The sequence below is a fragment of the Salvia miltiorrhiza genome, chromosome 5 (genome assembly GCF_028751815.1).
Source record: "Salvia miltiorrhiza cultivar Shanhuang (shh) chromosome 5, IMPLAD_Smil_shh, whole genome shotgun sequence".
NCBI lineage: Eukaryota > Viridiplantae > Streptophyta > Magnoliopsida > Lamiales > Lamiaceae > Salvia > Salvia miltiorrhiza.
In genome coordinates, this window is record NC_080391.1 from 23,365,402 (window position 1) to 23,376,498 (window position 11,097).

The 11,097-nt window shown below is 39.5% G+C and overlaps 1 protein-coding gene across 2 annotated transcripts; it reads right to left on the reverse strand.

Annotated features, from left to right (window-relative positions):
* Window positions 1-9,625: 9,625 nt before the first annotated feature.
* Window positions 9,626-10,832, reverse strand: LOC130986800 (glycine-rich protein 5-like). Of its 2 annotated transcripts, none has more exons than XM_057910343.1 (2): window positions 10,704-10,832; window positions 9,626-10,113 (listed from the first exon to the last, which is right to left on the reverse strand). In XM_057910343.1, the coding sequence occupies exons 1-2, from the start codon at window positions 10,795-10,797 to the stop codon at window positions 9,800-9,802; spliced, it is 408 nt and encodes a 135-aa protein (XP_057766326.1). In that variant the 5' UTR covers window positions 10,798-10,832; the 3' UTR covers window positions 9,626-9,799. The 2 variants fall into 2 exon arrangements, with proteins under 2 accessions (XP_057766326.1, XP_057766325.1); XM_057910342.1 differs by having other exon boundaries at window positions 9,626-10,122.
* Between the last annotated feature and the right edge of the window lie 265 nt (window positions 10,833-11,097).

Genomic DNA, 11,097 nt, shown 5'->3' on the forward strand with positions numbered 1-11,097 from the left:
CGGGGCTAGCCCGAAACCGAGTGGATTAGGGTTAGGGTCGAAAATTTTTAACCCGAAAAAATGAAAAAATCGAGTAGTCCGAACCGAAATATAACTCAAAATCGAATGACCTGGCTTGATACCAAGTGACAGAGTGGACTAGTCCAATTGACATCCCTAGATCTAAGGGGGCAATAACATAACTATGAGATGTTTAATTATTTAATAATTTTATTTACGTTAATAATTTTGATCTTTTTGTGTAATAATCAAATTAGAATCACACATTTTAGGTTTGTTCAAAAAATTAAATATTACTTTACTTACATAATGAAAAATGGTTATGATTTGAAATAGTAGAATAATTCGTACATATCTTCTATAAAAGAAGATTTAAAGCTGTTTTCTTTATTCAAATAAATTTTTCTTGTTATTTTTCGTGAAAAGTGAGACTAATGAATAGGGAAGTAGTATATAGTGATGACTAAGGCAGTATAGAGTGTTGAATAATGATATTCAAAAAATTAGTAAAATTTTCGAGCTCAGGTAAAAAAAATTCCCCTAAAGATAAATATCAGCCATAAAATATATTAAATCAAAGGGAATAGTTCCAATAAGATTCCTCATATATGATTAAATCTTAAATTATTTTAAATTTGTTGATTTAATGTAGTCCTTCTCAACAAACACTCATTTTCAAAAAAGAAAATAGAGAATATATGAAACCTAACCTTATTGCATTGCAGGACCGTCAGTTACATATTCAAACCAATTAAGTTAAAGGGTACTCATTGGACATTCATTCGCATTCACTTCCAAGTAGAGGCATGCAAAACTCGAATCGAATCGAAAAAATTGACAAACCGAGCATTTTCGGTCTAGTTCGGTTGAAAAAATGGGCATTTATCAGTTTTCGGTTTGGTTTTTATAGGAAAGAACCGATTAAGTATCGACTCAGTTTCGGTTCCCTTAAATTTTGTCGGTTATGAACCGAACCGAATAGAATATATATATAATATTATATTCCCTCCGTTCACGATATTATTTCCACTTTTGTTATTTTAGGAAATGATTTTCATTTGTAGCACTAGGATCCACATAACATTTTATTTCCCTCCACACATTTATAGTGAAACTCAAACTCCACTTATACCAGTACTACCCACTATTATCAATTATTATTCACCATTTTCTTAAAATTGGTGTCGTCCACAATGTGAAAATGATACCACTACCCAGTATATATTAAAAGCCATAATTCTCCGAACTTCCATCACCATACCTCTCACGCCTCACATTTCTCTCTCTCCCTCTTTGGAGAGCCTTGGATTAGGCGTGAATGGAGCTACTATGTTCATATCTTACCACCCCCCGAGATGGATCATTCGAGGCACGAGAGATGTTGTCCTAACCAGGTGGGGAAGATAAATTGATTACTCGGTCAGGTCGGCGTATCAGATTACCATCAAAAGAAAGGTTGTCAAGTCGAGGGGTAGGGAATGGATGGAAAATTTGTGTGATGAGTTGTCGATTTACATCAAGCATGTATGAGCAACAACGTGCAAAGAGATGATATTGTGGCAAGTATGGACACAAAGTCACAGAGGCAAGGGTTGGTTGGGAAGAGTGGTATACAGCGAGGCTGAAATTGGACAAGAGTAGGAATTGTGCTACGAAATGAGGGCGGACTTCGGGTGCAAACTAGTTTTCATGGCTGCATGCGTGTTAATGGAGGGGATAAAAAGTTTAGGCCTTGGTCAAGTGGTGTTTCGGATAGATAGCAAGATCGTCCTCGGATATGAACCCGTCGGAGTTTGGATAAATAATAGAAACATGTAAGATCCCTGTTTCGTGAGAATCACTACAAAAAAACGCCGAAATACCGGCGGAATTACCAGTGGCGGAGCTACCGCCGGCAATTACCGGCGGCCCAACGACGGCAAACAAGGCGGGTCATTTTTAGACATTTACCGGCGGCATTTTCGCCGCCGGTATTTATGAAATACTTTAATTTAAGTTTAAATTTAACTAAATATACACATTACCGGCGGCATTGCCGTCGATAATTAGCGGCGGCATTTTGCCGCCGGTAACTGTGTAATTAAATAAACCCAGATCCACTTTTCACGCACAGCCCTTTCCCCTCACCCCCTCCCTGCCGCGCCTCCCACCCCCAGTCGCTGCCTCGCCCCACCCCTAGCCGCCACCGCCGCCGGCCAGCCACCCCTGCAGGTCTTATTTCTCTCTCTTTCTCTATATCTCTCAATTTCACATCTCATTTTCTTTCTTTAACATTTCATTTCAACGACGCCGCTGCCGCCACCGCCATCGCCACCGCTCCGCCACCGACCACTACCGTACGCTTTCGTTCTCGCTATTTTATTTATTTATTAATTATTTTGTTAGATTAAAATTAATATTAATTAGATTAATTTTAATTAATTTATAATATTTGAAGTATGATTAATTTTTTTTAAAAAAATTACTATTACTTTGTTAGAATCTAATTAATGTTAATTTGATTAATTTTAATTAATTTATAATATCTGAAGTATGATTAATTTTAATTAGTTAGATTAATTTTAAATTTGTTTTTACTATTATTTTGTTAATTAGAATCTAATTAATAATTGTTGGAGTTTGATTAATTTTAAATTAAAGTTTGATTAATTATAAAGCATGATTAATTTTAAGTATGAATTTGTTAGAGATTTATTTATGTTAGATAATTTTGTTAAATGAAGTATGATTAATTGAATTTTAAGTATACTAGTATGTGTTTATCATGAAATGATGGTTGATAAGGCAGGGCTGAATCTGCCGCAAGTTTCCAATAATTTCTCTAGTCATAGCCATGGAGAATGCAACGACAAAGAGAAAATTGCTGTTGAATATTCAAAGGGTGTGGCTGACGAATCTACGCCGACGTCTTTTGTTGACAATACTAAGAAGGCCTCGGCGACGGAGTTTCACCGGCCAAGCACCCCTTCTTTTGCTTCACTTCTGAGGAGACCCCGACAAATTGAACGTACACCGGATGTGCTTGTTCATCGATTCACTTCGCTGCAACCGGATTTCTCTGGTGAAATACCCACGCTTAGGGTGCCAAAAGAGCATCTGCTGCCCAAAATAAATCAATTTGAGCATGCTTTAATTGGTCGTCTTCTTCTTAGGAAAGGAGAGAAGCCGCGTCTTCTCACGGATCTTAAACGTGATCTTCAGGTGGCTTGGAATATTGACAATGATTGGCAGATCATCCCCATGGGAAAGAGCTTCTACACTATTAAATTTAATAGCGGTGAAGACAAGACGTTAGTTCAGAAAAGCACTTCTTGGGAGTTACCTTTCGGAACCATGAGGTTACGCGAATGGGTGAGATTCTTCGACCCCTATAAAGAAATTTCATCACTTTGTGAAGTTTGGATGCGCATTTATTATTTGCCCTTAGAATTTTGGACTCTGGATGTCATTACGGGTATTGGAAGGGCGATGGGATCGCCTATTAAAGTTGATGGGGCTTCTGCACGTGGTGCTGCTGGTCATTATGCTAGAATTTTGTTGGAAATTGATCTATCGCGTCCTATACCGGAGGCTTTGCTGGTTGACGGGGAAGAACGTTCCTTTCACGTCGAATTTGAATTCGAACAACTCCCAGCCTTCTGCTCTAAGTGTAAGATCACTGGACATTCTATTGATAACTGCAATAGAATGAAGAACAAAGCCAAGGAGGACAGCAAGAATGGGAAGGCCAAAGATATGTCGCTGGGTAAAGACAAGGAAATAATTAATAAGGGAGCTGCCAAGGAGGTTAGGGCACCTAACTGGAAGCCAAAATCTTGGGACCAGAATAGGACTGCACAAGCTCACAGACCGCAGATTATCACTGAAAATCAGTTTGGGGTTTTGGAACAGGTGGCTGTCGAAGAAGAGCAGATTCTAAATCAGTTGGGGGTTTTGGAACAGATGGCTGTTGAACAAGAGCAGATTCAAACACCGCGGGGAACAATGAACCACAATCAGTCGTTGGCTTTAACTGATCGGAATGTTGATTTTGAGGATGTCAATGAAGATAGATTGACGTCGGGTCCGGATATCTTACAGGCGATCACTGTGCAGGTTACGGAAGAGATAGATTCGGGAGAGGAGTCTGATGGGCAGTCGGATGGTGGCAATACACAGGCTGAAGCAGATTCACAACAGATCATCATTTTTGAAAGTTCGGTCAATCGGGATAAAAATTGTGAGAAACAGGAAAGGATGATGGAAAGCGCTATCAAAGCTCAGCGGATAGTGGAAACTTTCAGGAATTCTGAGGCGGAGGCGCAGGTGAAAAAAAGGGGGAGACCGCCGAAAGATTTGGCGGCAAAGAAACCGATGATTCGTGGGGAAGATAGTATCAAGAGTCGTCTCCGGAAGTTGGTGGAGCAGCAACCTAACCAGCAACCTAATCAACAGGCTGAAGATTTCATCAAAAACAAACTTTACAAAGCTTGGGAAGCAGGAGATAAACCTAGAGATTTCATTATTACGCAGATATAATGGCTAACCAACAACGTTCGGAAGGGTGGTGGACGCACGAGATTGAGGAGATTAGGGCTGCGGTTCGCCTTGACATGGCTTCGCATAGCCATCTGCGTCAGAAACGGTAGTTGGGGCTATGTTTTTTTCGGGGACTTTTTCTTTAGGGGACTCAGTTGTTTTTTTTTTTTCTCGTTGAAATTCTGAATCTCAGAGTTGATTCTCCTTCAGCTCTTCCCTACTTTCGTCTTGTGTTTAGACGAGTACTCTTTTTCCTTTTCACGGTTTTTCCCAATGGGTTTTCCGTGAAAAGGTTTTAATGAGGCTCCGCCCTTAGTCTGCTCCTCCTGTGCTTTCAAGGGTTTTTTTTTTTTGTTTTTTTCTTTTCTTTTTTATATAAAATCGTCATTTAATAAAAAAAATCATGAAATGATATGATATTATATATTGTGGGATAGATTTAATCAATTTCTTAAGGATCTTCTCCCTTTGGGATAGAAATTGATTATTTCTTAAGGATCTTCTCCCAACAAATGATTGTTTTAAATTTAATTACTTTATTTTTTTATTGTTTTATATGTATTGTATTATTACTTCGACATTGGGGGGCCGGGTAGACCTAGTATAGGCTTAGTAAATTAGGATTATGACCACTATGGTCACTATAGCTGCTGGTAGAGTCGAGCACTTGGTAGTTAGGATAGTGGGGTTATGTTGTCGAAATTTCGTTTGATTCAAGTAATTTATGATCTTTTATTTATTTTTTTCAATTAGAATTTGCAAGAATGAGTGATAATCGCATGTGGATGTACGCGAGATACAATGATCGTTCTGCATTTGAAACGGGGCTTGAGAGTTTCCTTGATTATGCGATAAATCAAACGGCGTATACAGATGGAGTAGGTAACATTAGGTGCCCGTGTAAGAAGTGTAACAATGAAGCCTTTTTATCTGTACCTACAGTCAGAAAACATGTTACTAGGCGTGGATTTGTCCACAATTACACAACCTGGGTTTATCACGGGGAAGCACCGATGTGTATGGCGACAGAACATGCTGGACCTAGTAATTACCAAGTAATGGATGAGGATGATGGGTCATACAATAACTACGAAATGATGTGCATGATCATGCTGGATCTAGTAATTACCAAGATATTTCAAATCTGGAGAAGCCGCCCAATCCTGACGCTCAACAGATTTATGACATGTTGAACGCGGGCGATAATCCATTGTACCCATCATGTGACACTTACTCACAATTATCCTAGATAACTCAATTCATGAGCATCAAGGCTGAAAGCCACATGTCAGAGAGAACTTACAATCAGTTGTCTTCGATGTTTCGAAATGCTTTACCGAAGGATAACAACTGTCCAGAAGACTTCTATAGTACGAAGAGAAATCTGCGCGGTTTGGGTTTGCCGGTGGAGAAAATCGATTGTTGTGTTAATAATTGCATACTGTTTTGGGGGGATGATAGTGATTTGCATAGATGTAACTTCTGTGGTGAGTCACGATATAAGGAGACACGACGTGCATCTGGACGTTTGCGAAAGAAACCTGTTCCCGCTAAACAGATGCACTACTTTCCTTTGACGCCCTGACTGCAGAGGTTGTTTGCATCTGCAGCAACAGCCGAGAATATGCATTGGCTTGCGACTTCAACAGACGATGGGGTTATGCGCCACCCGGCAGACTCTCCGGCTTGGAAACACTTGAATTCAGTTTATCCTGAATTTGCTCATGAGACCAGAAAATGTGAGATTAGGTCTCTCTACAGATGGTTTTGCCCCCTTTGCACAATCAGGACGTCAATATTCATCTTGGTCGGTCATTGTCACACCATATAACTTGCCTCCATGGTTGTGCATGAAAGAACAATTCATGTTCCTCACAGTTCTCGTGCCTGGGCCATCTAATCCAAAGATGAAGTCGGACGTATTCTTGCAGCCACTGATACAAGAGTTGAAATATTTGTGGAATGTAGGTGCGAACACTTACGACGTATCTGTGAAGTAAAATTTCCACATGCGGGCAGCTCTTATTTGGACTATCAGTGATTTTGCAGCGTACGCTATGTTGTCTGGGTGGGGTACAGCTGGGAGATTGACATGTCCACATTGTATGGAGAATACAGAAGCATTCACTATAACGAAGAGTGGAAAACAATCGTGGTTTAACAATCATCGGAAGTTCTTACCTCGTAACCATGTGTTTAGAAGAAATAGAACATCATTCTTGAAGAATAAGACTTGCAATGTGGATCCACCAGAACAGAGATCGGGAACAGAAATCTTGAATCAAATAGAGCAGTTGGGCTTCGTGAAGGTTACAGAAGACTTTGATGGGAGAAACGCTCAACTCGCAAAACATCAAAATATAGGGTGGAAGAAGAAAAGCATATTTTTGGGATCTTCCCTATTGGAAGGATCTTTTGATTCGACATAATTTGGATGTCATGCACATTGAAAAAAATGTGTTTGATAACGTGTTCAACACTGTCCTCATCTGATGAGCAGCCGACTGATGACACATCTGATGGGTCCGGTCCGCACATTTCTGCGACTCCTGAGACTCTCCAGGCCTCTAGTAGTTCACGGGCTAGAAGGCCCATAGGCCCATCAGCTGCCCACATCAGGGCCAACTCGACTAGGGAAGCTGGAAAGATTGTCTTTCAGAGGACGCCTAATGGATAAGTATTTTAATTTAAATCATTATTTTTCGCATAGCAAACAATTCCTTAAATTAGTTTTACACAGTACTTTGATGGATCCAGTGGGTCTGGCCAAAGCCTGCACTAAAGCATTTAAGAGGGTTGATAACCCAGGCGGGTACACTTGGAGGTTGACTCCCCCGGATGTGAAGGATTCGTACTTTGACGAATTACGGGTATGATTGAATTTATAGTACATATAAATTTATCATTATCTATTGTAAAATGTTATATATTAAATTAACTATTTCTTTCAACAGAAAGAGTTTGCTTGGTCGCCTGGGGAAGAGCTTGAGGTAAGGGCGATGTAGGAGCAGAAAGCCAGCAAGAGGTACAGTGACATGATGAGCGACTACAAGAGGAAGCTCAGGGCTAGTATCGATGCAGGTCTGCTGATGGATAGACCCCTCTGGATGTCTGCCGAATTCTGGACAGGACTCCAGGCATACTGGAGTCAGGAGGCTGTTCAGGCTGTTTCCCAGCGAGCACGTGCGAACCGGATGTCTGAGCCCGATGCACCCGGTACAGGGATCAGCAGGCACGTGGGAGGGTTTCAGTCCACTCGTATCCTGCAGTAGAGTCTGGTTAGTAATTATCAAATAAATTCATAAGTAATATATATCTATATATATATAAATATAATATCGCAAATAATAACTTATTTATCATATATGCATGCATGGACAGAGCTTGGAGACTGGACTCCCCCCGGCTGCACAGAACTATAGCACCTTCCTCCGCTTCCACATGCGCGAGGATGGAACTTTTCTGTCAGCGAGGGATGAGAGACTAGATGTAAGCATTTAAGTTCAATCAAATATTAATAATACATAGTGAAATGTATTTATTTTAATACAATTTTGCATTGTTATGTCTGAATTAGGCGGAGATTCGTCGCATTGCTGTTGAGACTGGGCGAGAGGACCGGCTGCCTGAGATCTACTTGGAGGTCATACAGCCCGACAGGTCCCGGCTCTACGGCACTGGAAGTGTCGGTCGGAGCCAGGTTAGTAGGGGGTCTACTCAAAGCACATGCACTTCCGCGATGTCTCAGCAGCTGTATGAGACACGGATCTCCACGCTGGAAGAGCGCCTTCAGGCCGAACAAGCAGCACGTGAGGCTGAACGAGCAGCACGTGAGGCCCTCGAGCAGCGTATGGCTCAATTCGAAGAGTTCATGAGGCGGTCGGGTCAGCAACCTTGAGCAGCACTTCATGTTTTGGAACTATTAATTTCATGTTTTGGACTATTTAATTCATGTTTTGGAACTATTTGTTTGAACTATGTTTTGGAACTAAATTACACTTGCACTTTCTTTTTACATTTATGTTATGTTGAGCAACTATTAATTTCATATTTTCAAACAACATTACACTTACTTCGTAACAAAGTAATAAATTCAAAATAACGACGTATGGAAATAAATTCAAAATACGTTACAATTATCAAATTAAAATACTTATGGTGTATAAACTAGATTGATAAATATATATATATATATATATAATAATAATAATTATTATTATTATAATAATAATAATAAATTAATAAATAAATACTTTTGCGACATAAAAATAAAGACAAAAACGAGCTCGATCCACAATTAACAGCATCTCATGGATACCATCTCGACATATTATAAGGTTATGAATATATGATTTTGTATATTGAATTAGACTTTAAATGAATTAATAGGTACATATATATCAATAATACATGTGTTCTGCACTGATGACCATTCGAAAGGAACTTCAAAGTTAAGCGTGCTTGACTTAGAACACAACTAAGATGGGTGACCGACTGGGAAGTTCGTCTAACTTATGAAATAAATAAATAAAATAAATAAATAAAAATATAAATAAATAAATAAATAAATTTCAAAAAGTGTGCCGCCGGTAATTGCCGGCGGCGTTTTGCCGCCGGTAACGGCCACAGACTCCGGCGGAAAACACCGCCGCCCTCCGGTGAAGATTGCCGACGGCAAAATCGCCGTCGGTAATTACCGACGGCAACTTGCCGCTGGTAATATGCTGGCCGTTCTCCGCTGTTCACCGACGAATTATAACGGCGGTACCGCCGCCGATAATTACCGGCGGTGTGTTTTGCCGCCGGTAATTGTGTTACCGACAAGAAATTTACCGGCGGCGTATCGCCGCCGGTAGTTCGTTTTCCGGCGGCCGCCTCGAAATTACCGACGGCAAACGCCGCCGGTAATCATTTGTTTTTTTGTAGTGAATAACTCTTTTCGGATTACACATATCAGTAGAGAAGTTAATGTTTTAGCTCATTCTATTGCTCGTAATGCTTTACATCACATTATCTCTTATGTGTGGATTGAGCCACCTCCTTTAATTTGTGGTTGGTCGTCTTCCGCTTCTCGGGTGTTTTTGTGAGATTCATCAATAAAGTTCTCTTAAATTCAAAAAAATATATATTTTATTATTTTTAGATGTTATTACACAAGGAAATAGTACATAGGAGTATTTTTATAATATACTGTTACAAGTGGTTTTGAAATTTGAACACAGAGAAAAAAAAAGGCAAAAGAAAAAAGAAAAATAAATTACTTATGACACGACTTATTTAATTAGGGCTTTGCGTGAGGTTGAACATCTGCCTTCTCACCAGCATAGGTGCAGCAACGACAACAGCCATGATGGCAGTGGCCACCGCCGCCACCGAAGCCGCCACCGTATCCGCCGCCGTTTCCGCCTCCGTTTCCGCCTCCGTATCCGCCTCCATGACCATAACCTCCGCCTCCGCCTCCATTACCATAACCTCCGCCAGAACCTCCGCCGCCATTACCATAACCTCCGCCAGAACCTCCCCCTCCGTAGCCACCACCGCCTCCGCCACCACCACCACCTCCACCGCCACCACCTCCGTATTTGGCATTATTAACTGCATCGTCTGAAAATCAGCATGCACAATCATAGATTATCCGATGAATCAGTAATATCTTGATCATGTTCGATTAATACACGATTTTTGTTTATCAAGGCAGATATCCTATTGCATGTATGTACATATGATATGATTATTACGTGTCAATGAAATTTTAAAAATATATTTATTTCTTCTACTAATTTTCTTTTAAATCTACTGACTGCTATATTTTGTTTGTAAAAATCACCTTATGCTAGCATGCATGTCTAGAATTTCTATAATAAAAATTTCGTATGTTTTTAAATTTAATTAACACGCAGCGATCATTTATGCATGAAATAGGTAGATGTTGCACACACTTATGTAAGTAGATTGTTTGATATTTTCACAATGATATGATAAATGATTCGGCTTTATTTTCAAGCCTTGGAATCATCACTTCTGAGTTCTGACATAAAATCAAGTTTGATATATGGTGGAATAACTGACCAACATATATATTAAACCAATTTTCCATAGTTAGAAATTAAATTACACTAACTAATTAAATGGCCAAATATGATCATCAATAACAATATATAGTATATATATTGGGAAGAACTTACGAGGTTTAATGGATGCTGCGGCTTGTGATGAGGAAATGAAAAGAAGCACAACTAAGAAAAAACTTATCCAAACGATCGCTTTGGAAGCCATCATCTCTCGTAAAACCAACAAATTTCTTAAACTAATTGGATGATGATTTTGTAGCATTTGCATTCTCTATTTATTGATGGATGTAAGCAATAGAGGTTCTATGCATAGTGTAGAGGAGGACCAAAATTAGTTGGCGCTGTTAAAAATTAAAACTCATTAATGACAATTTAACAATCTTATCTTGACTAAAATTATAGTTTCAACTGCATAGTATATTAATTTACACATTTTGTGAACATAGATATGCACACACCGTTTTTAATTTTCTAGAGTTTCTTTCATAGAGATATATAGCTTGCAAGA

Excerpts from the sequence above, each read along its gene's own strand:
- LOC130986800 (XM_057910342.1), bottom strand. The coding sequence starts at position 10,797 with ATGATGGCTTCCAAAGCGATCGTTTGGATAAGTTTTTTCTTAGTTGTG. Across the intron at positions 10,123-10,703 it reads CGCAGCATCCATTAAACCTC|ACGATGCAGTTAATAATGCC; the intron begins GTAAGTTCTTCC and ends GCTGATTTTCAG.